The 22,940-nt window shown below is 39.2% G+C and overlaps 1 protein-coding gene across 1 annotated transcript in view; it reads right to left on the reverse strand.

Annotated features, from left to right (window-relative positions):
• Positions 1-22,021, reverse strand: part of LOC131850675 (ras-related protein Rap-1) — a 34,354-nt gene extending 12,333 nt beyond the window's left edge. Inside the window, exon 1 of the mRNA XM_059200977.1 lies at positions 21,816-22,021. Coding sequence (XP_059056960.1) covers positions 21,816-21,904 — 89 coding nt within the window. The 5' untranslated portion in view covers positions 21,905-22,021. The remainder of the gene's footprint in view (positions 1-21,815) is intronic.
• Positions 22,022-22,940: the final 919 nt, after the last annotated feature.

The raw sequence follows: 22,940 nt of genomic DNA on the forward strand, positions 1-22,940 counted from the left end.
TAAGTAGGTACTAAACACATATTTGTGTCTTTTTTAATTTAATTATAATGGCAAACAAGCTGATAGTCCACCAGTTGGTTAGAGCCATATTATCTATACAATATCTATATACATATACGATATCACGTGATTGAGTTATGCTCGTGATACTACATATTTATGGGTTGCCATTCCTGAGGACTAATATATCTTTTGTTGTATCCTGTATTTTTACTGCCTTATATCGACCCGTAAACAGAAACATTTTACAAAGCAGGCTTGTCGACCGAAATAGATGAGACTATAATTTCCTATCTGACGAGCAAGACATATACCTCGGCTTATTAAAAATAATTGATACACTTTGGCAATATTAATATAACCAAGTAGTTTCATATAAATATTTTGATATCTATTTTATTAAACCCACTTTAACTCATAAATACATTAAAACATCACATAAATTGATTACAGTAGAACAGTTGTAACTTTAATATTACATTAGATGATTTAATTTATAACAATTAGCAACTCATCTGATTGTCATTCATTTAGGCAACTTTATGATTAGGTGCCTTTAAAGACATTTAACTTCCAATTGTTAATATTATATAATTTCCATTAATTCATAATGTAAGGTTAACTTGGTTAAGAATGGTATTTATTTACTTGAGTGATTACAATATAATTTGACAAAAATAATAATAAACTGAACGTCGTTATAAGTTCATAATTTATTATATAAATATTGCCTCAGTCTTACCATGAATTATTAATCAAAATATTGTACCTACAATTTGAATTTCGTGGCTTGTGTTAGTTAAGTTTAACCCAACTTTGAGTTTCAGTTTAAGATGTGTACTTGTAGGTTCTTGAATTAGATATGTATCTACTGAACAAAGAAATACTCAGAGCGTAAAGAAACATTTTATAATATGAGTGCCAACATTAAACCTTGATCAATCATTTACCCAAAAGAACATAACATTGATTTTTTTCGCTCGAGAAAGATACCTACAAATTTTATCCAATTATTTAATTATATATTCAGAATATAATTAATACTAATTACTAATTTTAAAAAATCCTAAAAGGTATATTAGAGTGGAAGAAATTGATAAATTCCTTCCTATATATTTTCCTATATAACAAAGACAGTGTTTAAGGAAACTCTGAAGATTCAGCTCTCATTGCCCAAAACCAGATCTCATTATAGATAATAGAATATAAATCAATTAATCACACCTTGCCTTAATATGATACTAGTAATACTTAGTTAAATTTCCTTTTAGACACACCTTTTGATATCTATCTTAGCTTTGTATTAATAAAGATACTCTACACTATATTAATACTCTATTAATATATTAGCGGCATTAAAGAGTTCCGAACGCTAATCCCTGATTGCTAATATCGATAAGCTTTTATTTCCACCTAGTCCAACTTATACCCATTACAGTCCATTTATTACGATACACTGTTAAAGTTCTCTCAAATGTATAATATATATTATACACATAATAAAGTTGTATCAGGTTGAATGTTATATATATTACTACTACTATTACTTATAATATTAGTATAAATTTAAGCAGAACTTGAATTAACTATTTTTTATTGCTCGCTATTTCTTTTATAATATAATATTTTAATTACATACGTACTAAAACAAATGATAATTCATATAAATTAATTGAAATGAGAGTATGTATATATGTATATATTCACCGGTGGGATAACGTTAAAACCATTACGATGATGAATTCAGTATCTACACAAACATAAGTAACTTCAGAAATAATTAATCTAATAGATTAATAAAGCCTGTATCTCCACTTGTGTTAATCAACAGGCTTAATATTGAATGCGATTAAATAGATATCGAGTAATAAGACGTAAAGTGTATTCGTAAATACGGTTTATTAGAACACAAATGTAATTTTGTTGCTGTTGATGATATTATAATTTTAATATACATTATTATTTGAGATTATTAAAAATTATATTAAAGCTAAATACTGGAAAGAATTTAACGTAATTTTATTTCTCGACAAAATCTAAAAACGAAATAAATATAGCATACATACTAAAAAGACAGAGATTTCATTTTATAATATATCAAGTAACTGTAAAACAAAACTACGGTCAATTTGATGAAAAAATTCAAAATTCTATTTGATCTATACTAAAATTAAGTGAGTTTAGTTGCGTATTTTCAACGCGTTTTGGATTTTATGAACAAAAACGCAAATAAATTAAAGTCGTTAATAAATTATGTAATACCTTAATCGTCATAAACGGAATATAATTTTGTACGTTAATATTATATGACATAAGTCATTAATGAAAATAATCAACCAATTCCCAACACGAAACACTCATCGTAACATTAGATGTAACTAATTATATGGTTCTCATAAAAACAATATGTCCCGACGATAGCAATATCTATAGCTTATACTAATACCATACATATTGGCATCTTTTCTGAGGGATGTTCGAGGGTTAGTAAGTATGAAGCCGCCTTTACGAGATACTAAGCCGCTTAGTGAAATTGAATTGGACTTCTTTTGATTTACGTAATACTGTTACGGGTTTGGTTCTTGTAAATAAACGATGAGGGGACCTTAACTCGATGTAAGTAGTGTTGCGTACTATTAAGTATATTACATTGTTGGATTATGAGACTTCAGGTATGTCCTGCAGGAAGGTAAGGTATAAAAAGGCATTTGCAAATTACACACTAATGTTATTACTGCAGCGACCCTGCCAGGGATCCGGTCGATAATAGTATCTCAACGACGGAAAATGAATTTTCCTACATGTTATTAAAACTTGTACTTGTTTGTCTACCTTAATTCCATTAAACATATTCTTTACCTTCACAATCTAATCAAGTTAAAACTATTCATGGGAATATATTATAACAATTACAAAGATAAGTGTAATAAAGTAATTGCAATACTTACAGAAGAGACGACGAGCTAAGAATCTTTTAAAAATTAAAGATATTTTCTATTTTACTTAAGTACTAACCTGTTTGTTATTTCTATTCCCTCCTGTAATATGACCATAATCACAATAATTAAGTAGTAAGTAATTTTAATTTGTGAAACTTGATGATACGTATATCAGTTTATCATACATTTTATAATGTAATTGATTATCTATTCTTTTGTTGTTCCGGAATTTTCGGATACTCATTTGAAAATTGGGAACATGTTGTCACACAAAATAAATATAATAAAGATCATTAAGGAACTACATTAAAAAAATTCATATACCTACTCATTTGAATCATCACTCCATTTGTTTAATGTCAGGGTAAGCATCACGTACGAATCCTTTAATTATATTTTACACACTGACGCACATTTTCTTTATTTTATCTGCTTTAATCCAAATGTAGGAAATTCAGTTTACTGGGTACTTCACTGGCTTTTCGACTTTTACAGCCAATTTGGTCTAATTAGATTATCTTGTTTAATTTCCTTTTTTTATATATACTTTCACATTCGACCGCACGTGGAATACTTTGTTTATACGAGTATATATACTACATTTATATAGGTTACTTTTCTGATGAAATGCTATGATGTTTTAAGTTTTTTGAAAGCATTATGTGCGTAACGTAATAATAAAAACCATTCGATGCCATAGTTAATCGTCCATAAGCTCGTTTCGACTTATCATCAATAATGAAGCATTTATTATTTTTTATCTGTAATGAATTATATATGGCATTTCTGATAAAAGAATATGAAATTATTTTATATATTTACTGACATCAAATATCCAATTTTTAGTAAAATTTTGTAAAAAGTAACACACATTACAAAATTTAATTTCTATATGTATTTTATTTATGTCAGACACTAAGCAGCTCTTGCTTCGCACTCATACTTCTAAATATATATTATATCTTAAGGAATATAACTAAGCAGCAGTCAGACGACTTTAGCAACTTTGCTTTATATTAAGAACTTATATGTTATGTATATATAAATCTGAAATATACAAAACAAGCTGTTATGTATATTTCAGATCAAATTTCATTAAGAACCATGGTTCTTAATGAAATTTGGCATGAAGATAGTATGTACCACGACAACGAACATAGGATGTTTTGTCTAAAACACACTTATGTACACACACACTTTTGATCTGAAATATACATAACAGCTTGTTTTGGATTTGCAATAACACTCCCTTTATAATAGTAGAGATGTGATAAATTGCGGTCGTACAAATTTGGTCAAAAATCGGATGTACTTATATTTAGTTCGACTAACCATAACATTTAATCCGTCATGCACTTTGAAACTGAAGTTGAATTAACAGTATAAAACATAGCTATATTAATGACATTCATCGTACTTTCATATGACACTACATATATTTATTACGATCTATCTTATATTATAGTCAACTCCATTACTAAATAGGATATGAGATATTACATTTCGATCTGATATAATATGAAGTGAAAACTTGACTTGACAATTAGACTTTGATAAAGCAATGCAAAGTTCATTTAAGTATCGTTTGATGCTAAACTTTTGGATTTGTAATTTCTGAGTGGATTCTCTGAAATTCAACGATAGCGAAATAAGTGTTAAACTTTTCTAGGAACATAGTTTTGAATTTTAATGTTGTACTGTACTAGAATATAACTGGTATACGTATTTTAGTAAAAAGAATCAATATTGAATAAATATTGTTTTTTTAACTAGATACGTACAACAGTTCAGATTTCTTTATCAGCACTACGTAAGCGTAGATATTATAAATTAAGTATTAACTATTAGTACGTATCTAATTAATCAGAAATATAGTACTTTATATTTATTATTATTAATTAAAGGTCAATTTTTTCTAATTATCTGAAATCTAATATCTATTTATCGAACATAACATATTTTCTCTAATATATTTTAATAAGTTTATCTGTATATGAACAAAAAATATTATATCCCTACGAAGACACGAGTTCAACAAGTCTAATGTATAAAAATGACTAAAACCTAGAATAAAAACTATATTAGCTATAATGTATGTTCGACGTTTTTATAGACAAGACAGTTGGTAATAACCGCCATTTCTTCTGGCTTTACTGTTATAGATTTTTACCCGTGTTGTCCTGACTATAAATATAAAAAGGCACTATATAAGTATATTTACTTTAAAAGTCACTAATTAATTTGTTCCAGACAAGGTTATATTTTGTTTTAATACTCAAAGATGATTACGAATGTTATTGTTCAATATTTGATTATGTTTTTTCAATTTTTCTGGGAATGTTTTATAATCATAACATTGATTTTGGGGCACTGTGATTAAAGTGAAGGTATAGATAGATAAATATATATTTTTATTCTAGATGATAATGAAATGCACCCGTGTAACACCAAAGCTAAGGGGATGTTATTGTTAGTAACAGGGAACAGTTGTTTTTGTTCGCAATTGACCATATTAAGGCGACCTCCTCGCGGTATCCCCTAGAAAACATCGTGTTTAAATCCTAGTGAATTCATAATGATAGGCTAACTGACCTAACTTCATGCTCAATCATCATTCACTGGTGCCCCGACGTCGGCGTCATATACCGTTAGCGCAGGCGAGTGCACCATTCCATTATCACTCATTAAAATATAAAATACTGAAGTTTATCGCGATGAATGAGCTCAACGGGAATGAGTTTTTGTATGGATCTAGATGTTTATTATATATGTACATTAAAAATCAAATTAAAAAATGTATTTAAGTATTTCTATCAGTTGTTTAGTACTCTAAACAGAAGCTCTGCTTAACTTGGGACAAGATGGCACTGTGTAATTTTTTTTGGGTTATTAAATTTTTATAGTTATGTGCTTAAATATTTATGATATATATATATATATAAGTTTATATATTTATAATAATGCTATAATGCACGACTATGTTTGTTTGCCAAACACACGTTCGTTTTCATTAATCTTTCATAACTATGTATATGCTGGAATTTTGTGAAAATTTGTTTTCGTTTTTCGACACATTATTTCGTTTATATCACGTAAAACGTAAACATAGTAAGTTAATTCAATTCTCGTACACGTTATAAAAAGAGACTATGTTTCTGTTCCATAATATGTGTTCAAAGCATAAACAAATGCCAACAATCAACACTATCAACATAACAATCAATTTGGAGGTCCGCCTGATTAGAAATGGTTACCGTCCCCTACAAATATAGATCATAACTATGGATATCAGATAATATTGTGCCCTTGACATCCCTTTTCTTATAATTTCAAAGGTTTTGGTATTCAATATCAGCAAATTAAATACAATGCAGGCATAACTCAGCTATGCTTTTTTATATCAAAATTGCAGTAAAGTACATACGTACATAGATATTAGGTATTTACCTATATCTAAATAATGTCTACACATCATTGTATTAGTAAATGATGTGAACGCATACATAGATATATCCCTAACTCCAAATAATATCTACATATCGTTATATTAGTCAATGATATGAGATACAAATTGTGTTTGCAAGTAACTTTCATTTGTTTATTATCTCTTGTTTCTGTTTTTTTCATTATTTTGTTTTCTGTCATTATTTTCATTAGTAAATTTTAAAAAATAAGACATATAAATATTGTGTTTCAATCAATTCACTCCATTCGGTTTTAGAATAATACGTAACTTAACTTTATTCATACCTAAAGCTGCGTTATTGATATAACTGTATTAAACCACTACCGAACAATCATATCGTAGCTTAACCACATCGAATAAGTGTATTAATACATAAATATAATATTATTAACCTCAGCTGTTTTCCGTTATGTCATTTAGTAGTTACAAATAGAGAGGTACATACATTTTAAGATTTATAATATACGCATATACGCAATAGTACGCATGTATATAGATACCCGCTGCAAAAGAAAAGGTAATGAATACGAATCACCAATAGTGTACATATTTATGAGCTGAACAACTTTCCTCAAGGAACATATTCGAAATATGAAATGTACTTTCATACCCACGCATTGTCACATAAAAAATTCTATGTGAAACAGACAAAAATATTTATTAAAAACAATTCAAATAAAAACAATACAAACTTCTTTAATTTTTCCATTTAATATAGGTATGGGTTCCCATTATTTTGCATTATCATATTATTAATTTAAAAGCCCATAAAGTTCGATGTAAGCATTCTTTGTTTTGAAGTTTATAATGTACCTGTTTATATATTCAAATAAAATTTCACAACGTACTTATTTAATATGTAGGTTCAAACTTTATTCATAAATATCTTAAAAGCTTTTAAATAAATTCATAATTAATATACTTTAAAAAGATTATTCAACGGCTTCATATTTTTGAAATGTCATATAAAAAAATTTTGGATTTAAGCGAGTAAAATGAAGATGTTAATTAGCGATAACTTTATTTCATTTAAATAACTTTATGTGCTAATAATCTATATATTAATAGTTAACCATTATATTATATTAAGCTATACACATGTTTTAAAGCCTAATTACTGTCCCACTGCTGGGCAAAGACTTAACCCTTTGTAATAGGGAAGGTGCTATTACGACTATATAAAATTAGAGAGTAAAAATATCTAATACAATGTTCAAGACAGTTGATTTATAAGTAAAAGGGACATTTCAAACGAATTTTAGGGCAAAAACGGTTAGGTAGTTACATATTACGAAAACGTGCTTAGACTTTCTGTAAATATAACAAGCAAAAGCTTTTCTAAATTAGAGAAGTTTGTATAAAAGTATACAGGGACATACTTATACAAGAGATGTTGGATAACTCATGACAAATATAACCAAGCAAAAGGAAGTATATTGTGGGGTACACAATTAAAAGATCTTCGATTTTCAAAATATGTGGACTGTATTTCAATTTGTTTCTTATTCTATGGGTCGGCCGGCCGGAGTGGGGTTTTCTTGGTCGTTGCGCCGGCGGTGGTTCTTCGTCGGTGGCGTATGCGTAAGAGAGCGCGATCGAGAACCAACCCGCCTTTTACGGGCGCCCGAGCGCGTCCTTCCCCACCCCCGCCGAGCTGTGCGCGTCGGCCGTCCCACCCTCCCGACAATTCCTGCACATGTCGGTGACCGACGGGCCGGAACAGCGAATACGCACACATTTAAAATTAAATACAATAGTAACAATACAAAAAACTACAAAAAACCACGTGCGACTAAATGCCACATGTTCAGGCTACACTAAAGCTGTGATCCCTAAGAATTTACACAATGGGCGGGCATAGAATTCACAGTATCTATGCCGCTACAAAGGGTATATGGTACAAACAATAGTCTAACCTAAACAATAGTCAAAACACTGGAAAAATACAAATTTATACACAAAATTTATTTACATATTTTCGATGCCGACTCGTGGTCCGCAACAGCCTCCCCCCGGCGCAGATCTTCGCAGCCCTTATCCCTAGGGAGGACCACTAGCCTTCGGGTCGGCCTTCGAAAAATTCCCCCTCGCGTCCTCACGTCCGCACTTCGCACCACGCCGTCGGGCCCCTCATAGGTGCGCTCCACTTGCCCGCGCGGCCACAGATTGCGAGGTAGCAGGCCGTCCACTATTAAAACCATGTCGCCCGGCTTGATGTTTGCCGTGCTCCGTCGTACGTCGTCTCTGGGCGTCAGCGTCGGTAGGTATTCTCGTAACCACCGCTGCCAGAATCTATCCGCGAGCGCCTGTGCTGCGCGCCACGTTCTGCGGTCGGCAACGTCGGTGGTACCTACGTACGGTAGGCCGACGGCTGAGCCCATCAGAAAATGGTTGGGGGTCAGCGCCTCTTCGTCCTCGGGTCGCACTGAGACGTGGGTTAAGGGGCGTGAATTGACGGTGTGTTCTGCTTCCGTCATTAGCGTTGCGAGCACCTCTTCTCTCGGCGCCCGCTCGTGCAGTACCACTGCTAGCGCTCTCTTCACGCTCCTTATCAGTCGCTCCCACGCTCCTCCTTGGTTCGGTGCGCCCGGGTCGCTGTACCGCCAGTTTATCCTCTTGTTGCTGACGTACTTTTCCAGTTCAGGGAGCCATTCCTTAAACGCAGTCGTAAGCTCCACGTCGGCTCCGCGAAAGTTCGTTCCGTTGTCCGACATAAAGGTTCGTGGCCAGCCGCGACGCGCTGCCATGCGTCGTATCGCCATTATAGCAGAGTCGGTCGATAACCCCGCTATGAGTTCTATATGCACGGCCCGGGTGACCATACACGTGAATAGGAGCCCCCATCGCTTCTCTCGCCTGCGACCTATCGTCACCCACATAGGCCCGAAACAATCCATACCGCATCTTGTAAACGGCCGGGCGTATGCGTCGAGTCGCTCCTTTGGCAAGTTCCCTTTCACTGGGACGTCGGGGTTCCTCCGGCGTACGGCGCATGTTGTGCATTTGCGTAATACGGTCTTGACGGTCGGCCTTAAACGCAGCATCCACACGTATTGGCGCAGGGTGTTCACCGTCTGTTCTCTGCCGGCATGATGATGTAGCTCGTGTTCTCTCTTAATCATCATCTGCGCCAACGGGTGCGCTCCGTCCAGTATGGGTGGATTCTTCATTTCTAGCGGCACCTGTGCTGCGTTTATACGTCCGTTCAAGCGTATTATGCCATCCTTGTAAACGGGATCCAGGCGGAACAGACGACTTGTCCTGTCTACGGTCTTTCCTTCGCGTAGACACCGCGTTTCCTTCGGGAAACTGTCCTGTTGCGCCTGCCGTATTATTAGTTGCTCCGCTTTGGCGAAATGCTCTGTGCCTAGCTTCTGTGCCCGTCGCCTGCATTTATCTGCGAACAGTAGCACTTGCGCCATGGTCCTCCTCACTCGGTCATATGAAGAGAACCGTGCAATGTCGATCACGGGTTCTGTCTCCTCCCGGACGTGTGCTACCATCTCTGCTGGGACGGGCTCGCTCTCATGAGGCCATTCTTGCTCCGGAGCGTACAGAAATGCCGGCCCGACAAACCATCTGTCGGCAGCGGTCATTTGTGTGTATCCCGCGCGGGTCGCGTCGTCGGCTACGTTGTGGGCAGTCGGTACCCAGCGCCACTGTGTCGGTTTCGTCAGTTCGGCGATTTCTGCCAAACGATGAGCCACGTATGGAGTATATCTGACGGTGTCGTTCCTTATCCAGTGTAGCACCGTTTTCGAGTCCGTCCATAGGAAGACTTCGGCCTCGCGACTATGTTCTTTCAATATGTCAGCGGCCAGTCGGGCTCCTATCAGGCTCGCCTGAAGCTCCATCCGGGGTATACTCTGCGCTTTCATGGGCGCTACCCTCGCTTTGGCTGCTACCAGGACGACGTTAACGCTACGATCCTCGCGTTCCGTCCTCCAATACGCGGCTGTGGCATATGCCTGTTCGCTTGCGTCCGTGAATACGTGCAGTTGCGACCGTTGGCTGTCGTTCGTGCCATACCATCGCGGCAATCTCAGTTCCTCTATATAGGCTAAGTCATCTCTCCATTCCTGGAACATCCGCGCTTCCTCGGCGGGCAGAGAGTCATCCCATTCGACCTTCTGCACCCACAGCGCCTGCAAGATGATTTTTGCCGTGATGGTGTAAGGGCTCAGCAGCCCGAGCGGGTCGAACAATGACATCACCGCTCCTAGGGCTTCCCTTTTCGTCGGTATCCGCGTGCCGTGCTTCACTTCTCGTGGGACGCGTGGCATGCCGGTGTTGAACGCCAGCTGGTCTTCGGCTGACATCCACAATAACCCCAATGTCTTTCCGTATGGATGTGCGTTGGCTCCCAGTTCCTTCGGCGTCCTCGCTCGCTGGTCCTCACTCACATTCTCTAGCAGGCTCGGTCGGTTTGTATTCCAACCCGCCAGCGTGAATCCTATCCCGCCATGAACCTCTACTACCTCTCGTATGGCGCGGGCTGCTTCCTCTTCGGAGTCAAAGCTATCGACCCAGTCGTCCATGTAGTGGTTCCTTGTTATGGCGGTGTACGCTGACGGGTGCGACTCTCGGTGCTCTGCCGCGTTCCTGTCTCGAACGCTGTGTGCGATGAACGGTGAGCTCCTCGCCCCGAAAATCATTGAGGTCATTACGTATTTCTGCGGCGGGTTAATCCTGTCATCTCCTCGCCACAGAAACTGTTGTGCTGCTCTATCTTCTTCCCGTATCTTAATCTGCAGGAACATCTCTCGTATGTCCGCCGTGATAGCTACGGGCTTCTCGCGGAAACGGTATAACACACCGTTAAGCGACCGTAGCATATCTGGCCCATCCAGCAGTGCGTCGTTCAAGCACATTCCCTTCGAACGGGCCGCGGCGTCGAATACGAGTCGCAGCTTTCCGGGTTTATTCGGATTCGTCACTCCGAAATGGGGAAGGTACCACGCGCGGTCGTTGTTGAACCGGTCGTCGGTTACTTCCTCGGCGTAACCCTTGTCCAACAACTTGTTTATCTCCGCGGTATACGCCAGCCGGAATTCCGTAGAGCGATCCATCCGCCGCTCTATTCCCCTCAGTCGGCTCGCTGCCATGTCGTAGCTGGGAGGTAGAGCGACGTTATCTCTCTCCCACGGCAATCCTACGACGTATCGCCCATCCACTCTCGTCGCTGTGCGGTTGAATGTGGCGACGGCGCGCTCCTCCTTAGCAATGGGTAATCTCTTCGACGATATACCCAACGCGTCGATGTCGTAATGCGCTTTTATTATGCCCTCTATATGCCGCATGTCTGGCTCGGCGTTGCGCTGTGTCAACCGCACGTGGAGGACATGTTCCTCGTCTTCCACGACACTTCTGGGTACCGTTCCGTGGATGACCCATCCCAGTCGTGTCAGCGACGCTGCGGGTTGATTGTGCCTTCCTGTGAGCAGCTTCCGCGTAACAATCAGATGCCAGTTGTCTGACCCGATCAAGACCTTGGGTCTGGCATCTTCGTAGCACACTTGGTCGCAAGTGAGTTGTCGCAGGTGTCCGTACGCGAGTATTTCCGGGTTCACTCGCTGCGTTCCTAGGGTGAGATCCCGGATCGTACGCGCCCTCACCGAGTGTTCTTCGTCCGTATGGTGTCGCCCTCTGATGATGACATCAGCCACTCGGCTTGAGGCTTCGTGCCAGCTCGAGGCTGCTCCCTGAATTCTCAGAGATCGCGTCGGACCTTCGGCTCCGATCTGTTCTGCGATCTCCGCATCGATGAGTGTAACCGTCGAGCCTTCATCTAGCATCGCGTACGTCTCTACTTCGCGTCCCGTCTTGCCTTTCACGATGATGGGACACACCTTTAACAACACTTGGCTGTTCTCTGGCAAGCGTGCTGCGGCTGTAATCGCGGTGTCCTCTTGCCGCTTCGGCGGCTCTTCTCGGGGGTGCAGCAGGGCGTGGTGTGGCTTACGACACTCTCTCACACCACATTTGCGTGCCTTACACTTGAACCTTCTGTGCGTGCTGTTCATGCATTGGAAGCACATCTTATTTGTTTTCGCCCACTCCCATCTGTCCGATAACGACATGTCGTTCAGCTTCTTACACTTCGGCGTTACGTGTGCGGCGCCGCAACAGAGACATTCGGTACTCTGTTCGCTCTTTTCTACGGCGGCGTATACGGCCGCGCCACGATCCGTCATCTGTCGCCGAGGTGCCGACATCGTTGCTTTCGGTATGGGTTGCCTAGTGGGTTGCTTCGGGGGCTGCTTCGTGGGTAGTGCGCTCGTTCGTCTCGTTGGTGATGCTATTCGCAGATGTCGGGTCATGAGATCGGCTTCGCTCATTAAAAACTCTGCCATCTTGATGATCGTAGGTCTAGTGTCCTCCTTGTTTTTTTCAGCGTAGTGACACCAGTGGACCTGTAAGTGAGGGGTCAGCTTCTCTGACACTTCACTCTCAAGCGCGGGATTATGTAGAAATCTCGCCCCCTGTCGATATCCGCGACGATGGTGGTGATGTTCTGTAGTTTAATGGCGAAGTCAATCACCTCTGTTGTCGATGTTCCTATTACCGGCATCCTTCTCAGATCTTTGAGGGCGCGGTCGATGATGGCCTCTGTCCGGCCGTACCGCTGCTCCAACGTCCTCATGATCTGCGACGGTTCTGTAGCGGATACGAGTAACGCTGCGACTGTCTCTCTCGCTTTTCCACGTAAGCAGGCCCTCAGCCTGGCCAGGTTCTCCGCTGGTGTGATCCTGTACGTCTTTGTAGACTGGTCTACGGCCGCTTTAAACGCTAGCCATTCACTTGCTTCGCCGCTGAAGGTCGGGAGATCTTGGGCTTGCCTCGGCGCTACCCTATCCGCTCGTTCGTCCACAGCTCTTTCAATAGCTTTGGCCAGCCGGGTGAATCCTTCTTGCATCCCGGCTTCAGGAGCGGGGGACCTCCGTCTTTGCTTCGGCGTCCTCGGCGGTGAAGCTTGCCTTTCTGTTGGCTCTTTCTGCGTAGGCGGTGGGGAATTAATTCTCTGCTCCCCCGTACTTCGGTACGTTGAAACCAATCCGTTATACGTTGCAGGCCGGCACCTTCCTCGGAGCACACGCTATCTCTATCAGTCTCTTCATGTACCGCGGCGACATCGGCTGCCAACTTCTTTCTAATTAAATCAGCCTGTAATTTCGCCATCTGTAGCGCTGCCTCGTACTCCAGCCTCTTTAATTTAGCTATACCGCTAGCGGTAGACCGGCGCGATCGCACCGACGCGGCCCGGGCCGGACGTACATCTGTCGTCGGCGGCTGCGACGGTGGCGCCGGTGCGGAGTCCGAGGTAAACGCGGCGCGGGTGGCTTGTACCTGTGGCGCGCTCGACGGCGCGGCGGACGCGGACATCTGCGTGGTTTCTGAAGGGGACGCTTCTGTCTGTTCATTTTCCCGCGTGGTCTTTTTCTCTGCTCCCGGGGCTTGGCTTCTCGTAGTCGGCATCGTGTTCTGGCACTTGCAAGCCCCTAACCTACCGGTCCCTACCTACCTAACCGTCCCTAACAATCCCTCAGGATAACACCCGAGGGGATGGACTATGGGGATAGGAGGGTAGGAATTACCCCGCAGTGGTGCGTATGTACAGACGGGGCGCTCAGGGCCGGTTCGGACTTTCCGACCCCTTTGGCAGTGCCTACAGTCCGGCCCCCGCTATACGATACACACGTACAGGCGTAATAGTGCTATTCGGTTGCGCCACGGTAACAAGCAACAACCGGCAGTGACACACCACCCACTGCACCGCTCAATGGCGTTAACCCACACTCCGACCGTTTGACACCGTTAGGTGGTAAGAGATGTGAGCCGCGGACACACCGCTTAGACGTTATCTATCCTATATGGCGTAGACGTTATTTATCCTATCCTCGCTGCACCCTCAAGTTTTCACCTTACGACGGCAGCTAAATTCGGTAAGCTGCTAGCGTCGCACCGTTGGGTGATCTTCCTCGGCGAGGTACGTCGCACCGTTGGGTGATCTTCCGCGGCGATTCGTCGCACCGTTGGGTGATCTTCCACGGCGATTCGTCGCACCGTTGGGTGATCTTCCACGGCGATTCGTCGCACCGTTGGGTGATCTTCGGTCTTGATATGCGGCTGCGATGGACCACAAAATTGTGGGGTACACAATTAAAAGATCTTCGATTTTCAAAATATGTGGACTGTATTTCAATTTGTTTCTTATTCTATGGGTCGGCCGGCCGGAGTGGGGTTTTCTTGGTCGTTGCGCCGGCGGTGGTTCTTCGTCGGTGGCGTATGCGTAAGAGAGCGCGATCGTTTTTCGGACTACTCTAATGCTGTTGGCCGTAGCTGGCCTTTACAGCTTCACCGGACGTTATGGGGCGAGTGCAGATGGCACTCCAAACCCGCGGAAGGACTTATGGAGCGGCTGAAGGCCAACTCCTGCCCGACGGATACGACTTTAGTCTGAGGGCACCACTAGGGGTTCGAACCTCGGCTCAGGCCGTCGTAATTTCGATCCCCGTTTGAATTGGACGGGGGATCGATCGGAGGGGCGCCCGGGGGCGCCGGCGTGGAGCGCCCGGGCGCGCGCAGGCGCCCGGTTGAATGCGCGATATTGTGTGTTTGAGGTCGTCGTCTTCGCCGGCGAGGACGGTGTCGTGTGTGTGTGTAAAAGTGTGGTCGGGGTGGAACGGGTGGGCCCGTGGGGAGGTTACCTGCCGTTATGGGGTCGTCGGGGTCAATGAGAACGTGCCTCGGGCGACGTTGTCGCGTATGTCGGATATTACTCCTCGGTGCGTAGTCGACCGCACTGACTATAAGCGGATTAGGGTGGGATTGGGCAGAGTCGAAGTAGCGTCGAGACGCTTCCTTCATAAACTGCTTGATGGAGGGCAGATTAAGATCGCGGTGGAGATCTACGCTGCGAACGAACCACGGCGCACCGGTGGCTCGACGCAGAAACCTATTCTGAATGACCTGCAGTCTGTTGATTAAGCAGTAGGGTATGTGGGCGAATACGGGACTAGCGTAGGTCATGATGGGACGGATGCAAGCCTTGTATAATGTCAGCTTGTTGCGAAGCGACATTTTACTGTGCTTGTTAATAAAAGGATAGAGTCGCCCTAGTATAAAGGCGGCTCGGTCGCGGACACGCTTGATGTGAGGACGAAACGTTAGTTTCCTATCTAGGGTGACGCCGAGATATTTCGTTTTCGAAACCCACGGGATGTTTTGGCCGAATAGTTCGATCGGGTGATTCATAGAGTCGAATTCCCTGCTAAAGTACACTGCTGCACTTTTTTCGGGATTGACTTCTATGCGCCACCGACGGAACCATTCGCCCAGTATCGTTACGGCTTTCTGAAGCCGTCTGGCTATTGTCGCACGGGACTTGGCGGATGTAAAGAGAGCCGTGTCATCGGCAAACAGCGATATTTCGACTTTTAAGTCGGAGAATTTGGGGATGTCGTTGGTGTACAACGAGTAGAGCATCGGAGAGAGGACGGCGCCCTGAGGGACGCCGGCTCGTATGGGGTGCGGGTCGGATAACGCTCCGTTTATACGGTAGCGATAAGAGCGATTCGACAGGAAATCTCGTACAATGAGTACTAGCCTGTCGGGGACACCTAACTGATGAAGCTTGTAAATCAAGCCGTTGTGCCAGACTTTATCGAAAGCCTTAGCCACATCGAAAAATAGGACGCCTGTACCGCCTTTGGGGGACTTGGTGGCGAAGTACAGAGTGTTTTTGTGAATGTGCTCCGTGATGCGGTGCACTTGATGGACGCATGAGTGTTTGGCTCGGAAGCCAAACTGCTCATTGATGAGCAGGCCTTTGGAGTATATAAACTCCTTTAGGCGGGCGAGGAGGATTCGCTCGTACAGCTTGCCTATAGCCTTGAGGAGGCTGATAGGACGATAACTGGACGGGTCGGATTTAAGCGCGATCGAGAACCAACCCGCCTTTTACGGGCGCCCGAGCGCGTCCTTCCCCACCCCCGCCGAGCTGTGCGCGTCGGCCGTCCCACCCTCCCGACAATTCCTGCACATGTCGGTGACCGACGGGCCGGAACAGCGAATACGCACACATTTAAAATTAAATACAATAGTAACAATACAAAAAACTACAAAAAACCACGTGCGACTAAATGCCACATGTTCAGGCTACACTAAAGCTGTGATCCCTAAGAATTTACACAATGGGCGGGCATAGAATTCACAGTATCTATGCCGCTACAAAGGGTATATGGTACAAACAATAGTCTAACCTAAACAATAGTCAAAACACTGGAAAAATACAAATTTATACACAAAATTTATTTACATATTTTCGATGCCGACTCGTGGTCCGCAACATATATATAGGTATAAGCGACACATAAATTAAATTATTTCATTTGTCTGTAACTTAATTAAATGTATAACAAAACATAGAATAATATCTACTGGTATACCGAAAGAACTCCATGCAATAAAGTATTCCTACAGTATGGCCTTTCGTTATTTTGTAATGTTCCTATTAATACATATCATTTTATCTTTCAAACCTTTCAAATGTCTTTAGTTAGACTGTGAAACTATCTATCTAACTTCAAAGTTCCAGCTAAGTCCTGCTACGTTCGACTTCTTTACTTTTTTAAATACTTCGTACAATGTTTTTATCCGAAGCTAGTTTGGAAGTACTTGCTAAGTCATAAGACCGCTCATGTACTACTTTGTCATCTTTAGCCATACCTTTATTATATTTATTATCAATTTTAATTTTAATTGTCACTCATTATTACTATGTTATGTACTGTCAGCTTCTAGTAAGCAGCAGAAGAAATAAAATCAAATTAGCAGTTATGGTAGCCAGGGTAAACTAAACTAGTTACTGGTCGTAGATTTTGCCATGAGGGATGTATTAAATATATAAATGCTCTTTTTATTCATTTCTCTATAATAATTGTGATTAAAAAGAGAATAAAACATTACAAAAGGATGTCAAATCATGAGAAAATATCTCTACAAGACAACTTTGAAGGAGATACTTAATAGATAGTCTAGTTAGAAGTGCCACGAAAATGATTAATTAAATGCCTATATATGTAAATTTAAATATGAAACTAAAATACAAATAAAACAAAGTAATAATATGCTTCAATATAATAGGGCGTGGCGTGATAGAGATAAAATAGTTAATGTTGTACAGTGGAAGAGAAGAACGTTGATAAATACTTGCTAAAGCAAACCTACATACTTGCCTAGAGAATATTATATTCATGTTATTTTTGTATTCAATCTGCACTATTGTTATTTGAAAACAAATTGAAACTACTTATATACACTTAAATTATTATATTATGATCAAAATAGATTGGTATAAATTTCTATCGTATGCCTTTTTGACAAAATATACAGTCCATAATATAAGTAATATATCTATATATTTCTTAATATGGATGTTTTATTAAAGTCGCTTTAACTTTCTACGCAAGTCATTTGTATAATTTTTCTAACATATATCTACAACATTATACTTAATTTATGGACTTTTTTATTTAAAAATTACAAGGTTAGATTAACGTTACTATGGTACTAATGAAGAGATCCTTAATTATTTTACTTTCAAATTATTGAAGCTAGTGCTCAACACAGTTTGTTTGACTTTCTACTGAAGAATTAATTATTCAGATAGAAGTCTAATACTTTATAGGTACTCGTGAGACCTAGGTACTTGTAACAATATTACTACTGTCGAGTTATGTAACTAGATTACACGTATCTGTAATACATTATAACTTAGGTGAATGTTAAAAGATTAATTAATTGAACGTTGATATATTTTGTAAGCCAGAGTTAAAGAAGAATATGAAACTTATTTCATCTTTGGTGAATGATAATAAAACTTCATATTAGATAAGGATAAATAACACATAAATAGAAAATGTAGTTGCTCCTCCTTATAAAGACACAACAAAGATATTCCACAGAACAAGGAGGTTCTATGGAACCTCCTTGTTCTGTGGATGGATGGATGATGTGGATGGATGTGTGAATAAAATAACTTTTTTAGATGTAACTGAAAATTATCATCTCGCATGATAATAAGTGGTTACTGCATATATACATAAAAATAGCATCACATACATCCCGTCATCATGTCACGCCCGTTATACAACTCCTGCGACGTTATTCCTGAAAACTAAGATGTTTTCCTCCATACCCTGTAATTTGACTGTGTTATTTCGGCCCTTCAAATAAACCCACGCAGAGGACTTTTACAAAGTCTACGTGAATTATTACTTAGAGATTTATTCTCAAGTCTTCAAGCCTGAAAATTTTACAATTTCTATTAGAACAATTTCTATAAAAATACAACAACAATAAAAACAATTATTGATTAAGTAACTATGCTAATTCTTTTTCAATGTTCCGATATTTATATAATCTTTCAAGTAGTGAGAGACACGTAATAGAAGTCTACGTGCAAGTTTAATGAAAGGACCTTTGTATATACAAGTATTATAGGATATAAATCGAAATATTTGTTGAAAAGGTGAAGTCGAGCCGATGTTAAATTGCAGAAAATTGCCTTCCCTTCCTATTTCAGAGATAACGAGTTCGTCTCAAAGCGGTGCGCACGTGTGCGTTCCTTTAATGAATACGGTTACATTCAGTTTTTTGTTACAGAAAACTAGGTAAAGTACTCGCCTGTAATTGAATTATTGTATTGAGGGTAGATAGATAGATAGATACTTAATGCAGTATTACTATTTATATATTAAATTAATTACTCTATGTCTCTATTTTGTATACATTATATCTATTTGGGAAAATTCGGCAATGTTTTACTTCATACTTTATTACATGATACGACAGAGTAAATATACATGTCTACACTTGCTTTCATCTCCATGATGTCATAAGAAGTGCTTAAGGGAACAAAGATACTGATATAAGAGAAGGAAATCTATACTAAAATTGTAAAAAGAAACAGGATTTTGTTACGAGGATAGCATACTCCGGAATCAATACTACAATTTAAGAAATTGTTTATATATATATATATTGATAAAATATACAATCTTAGAAGTATAGAAGTGAAGCGAAAACTGGCTCGTAGTTCGAATTAAAACTCTACCGACCATATCCTATATTAACAAATTGCTAATATTCTCTCATACGACACCCGAACTGGTTATACAGATTTTCTTGGATGTAACAAGCTATAACAACAGGGTTATTATAGCTTGTTACAACTAAGGGAATTCAGGCCCGTCTTTCACCTATTAGAGGACTTGGGCACATTAGTATAATGTGGTCCCTATGACCATATTAATAAAGCACTATTTTGTTAAAATAGAAAAGTAATTTTTGAACATGACTCTTTAGAGCTGTATATGGGGATGCCCTACTTTCAAAATAAATCAGGCAAAAATAATTTTAAAAAGTCGTTATATGATAAGGGGTTTAAGTTCTTTCTAGACATTTATAAAAATTAACAAAACGAACAAATTGACCATAGTCGGTAAGCATTTGTTAAGCCTGATTTTCAGGCGAGAGTAGAGTAACTATCAGTTATCGTTTAGTAATGGAGTAGGGTACTAGACTAGACTACGGGGACCCAGTCTATAGCGGGATCCTGGGCACGTGCCCAGTGTACCCAATGAGGAAGAGGGGCCTGAGGGAATCTGCTAACCATAATCGACAGACAGGTATGAATATCACTATCGATATCACTATACCCATAATCTCTGGTACTCATCGGACTTTAAATCTCCTGGGGCTTATGATTTTATATAGCCATTGTGTGAGAGAGTGCACGTACACAAACTACTATCTTTGTTATCTCCCCTTCAATAGGTAAAAACCCTATAACAGAATCAGTATAGTGACTTGTGTAAGTAGAAATCAAAATTATATTGAATATTTTTAATTAAAATTCCTCACAGCAATAGATTTAAATTTCCTCAATGCAACAGAATTAAATTATATTAAAATATATATATATAATCTGTGAATAAACGTTCAATAATACGCAAAAAGGGCAAAAATAATATGTATACGTATGTAATAATAAAAAATCCTGATATAAAAATGTATTTCTGTTCAAACACCTAAAAAGTAATTTCAACATTTTAGAATAATTTAAAAGATCTTTTTGGTTTCATGCCGATTACAATGGATACATTTTTAGAAATAATTCATAATAAATATTAACTTGAGCGGGCCTCCATCCATTCATAATTTTTACACGGGTAGAATCAAATATTTAATATTGATCATTATCCTTACTGCCTTACTTTTATTTGATGTCTGCGTAGTACCTATTTTATCTTATTTCACCGATCCTTATCAGACGTAATATCTGCTTACTCTCTCACAGCTTATTCTCCTTTTAAGCATATCATCGACCGCGATATTTTTTGCACATTATCCTTCGAAGGATAATGAACATAATATTGATAATACAACAATGTTAGCAGACATTAAAGTGTTGTGGTCGACATAACATCGTTAATAGACAATGCGTACAACTACAGCTTGTATTAAAGTCCTAAGGAGATATAATATGTATAATATAATGAATTATTAAACCAGATATGATTAATGATATGCCCAAACTTGTATGTTTCTAAGAGTAGCATATACAATTTCCTTTGTACACCGGGGTCGGGGACTCGTTGAAGTCTAAATATATTTTTACTAACAGAAAGTATTTACCTGATATTTTAATTTTATGATAGGATAATATCCGGGTTACTTTCAGAGATATAATACTCAGGGCATCTTTGAATGTAGGTCATATTTTATTTTTTCCCATGCACAAGAACCGGGTCACACAGACAAAGCCGTGACAAACAACCAATAAATTATATGTTTACTACCGCAAGGAACTCTCATATAAAAAAATAATCCATCTCATACTCAGTTGCAGCAGTAAAAAACTAAACTTAGTAGATAATTCTGTCAGAATCATCTGAGTACAATGAAAAAAGGAGGGTAGGTAATGTTTTCAATAATTTTATCTATGGTAACTAAAAGTATACTGCGATAATTATCTATTTTTAAAATGGCATACATTAATATCTAGATACAAACTGAATTCCAATAAAATAATGTTTTTACTATTAAAAGTAAAGGAAAAACTAACGCTCTCGTTTTTTCTATATATCTTTCTTTTATTTAACATCAGTTTAATCATATGTCATGTACATATATTACCATTCATAACATTTACAAAGTAAATATTCGTACAAAAAAGGTTACTTCAATTATGCACAATTAGGTATAACAATAATTTTATTCGATGAGTCACGATACATGTGAAAAAATAAATTTATAAATAAAGTTAAATATCTGCGTCAAATCTAACAAATTTATACCTAAATAGTTATTGAAAACTATAATTTCTAAACATTTCAACAAGTCACCTGTGAGGTTTTCTTTCTTCTTCGTGTTCCTCTTTCAAAAAGGACGGTTGCAAACTGAATCTACGACGAAATTGGTGTCTACCCTTCATATTGCTGGCAGGCCAAACACTTAACACATACTATTATTTTTTATTTCACAATAGAGTTTCGGTGCGTACGCCGTAAGCTCGCAAATTGAGTCCGAAGTAGCGACGTGCACAGCACAAGGCGCTCCGTCAGCGAATGAGGACGCCAGGGTACACGCCCCCGACGCACGCTACGCAGCAGGGACTTTGCAAAAATGGAATGAGTTTGAAAACAGAACATACATATATTTTTATATATAATATTTTTTTTCAATTAGTTATGTATATATTTATTAGGGGCCAGTAATAATGACTGCAATGAAAAAGTTAAGGGTACTGTCCCTCAGTAGATTTTTGAATGAAATAGAGACGTTTAGAACTATATTTTTGAGATATATATAAACAACAGTTAAACAGGTTTTATTACTATAAATTTAGCCAACATTAAACCTGTCAGGTGCCAATAAATAAAATAATTTCTAAATATATTATTTGTAAGGGTAACTTTACTAATAGCGTCCATTTATTACATTTATTTAATTAATTAAGAGGGTTTTAACTTAATTAAAACATAGGTATGATATGTGCACTCAATAAACAGGCTACGGTTATTAAAGATTTTCTTAAAACGCTTCCAGACTATATTTGCATATTCAGCTACGCTTCCCGTCCCACCTACTCTGTGCAACCACTCGGGAAAACTTCGTAAAATTTGTTTCCAAATAAAAATACCTCACGTTTCATCGTAAATACTTATACTTACATGAATCAACAAAAATCGTATCAAGACAATATTATTGGAAGGAACTCAGATAGACGGTTCGCTGTATTATCATTTTGAAATAATTATGGAGCTCACTTGTATTTATTCAGGTTTTAGAACTAGATCAAATGCGAGTCAATGTTAAAATGAATATTAATAAGATTTAATGTAGAGCAGTTATTGATTCGGTTCCATTATAGTAATCTATAATTATACAAAACAATATTTTGATTGACTACGAACACACAACCTTTAGTGGAGAACGAAATTACTAAAAAAGATGTTTTGTAAAATAAC

The sequence above is a fragment of the Achroia grisella genome, unplaced genomic scaffold (assembly GCF_030625045.1).
Source record: "Achroia grisella isolate CSIRO2021 unplaced genomic scaffold, CSIRO_AGI_Agris_v1 utg779, whole genome shotgun sequence".
In the NCBI taxonomy this organism is placed as follows: Eukaryota; Metazoa; Arthropoda; class Insecta; order Lepidoptera; family Pyralidae; genus Achroia; species Achroia grisella.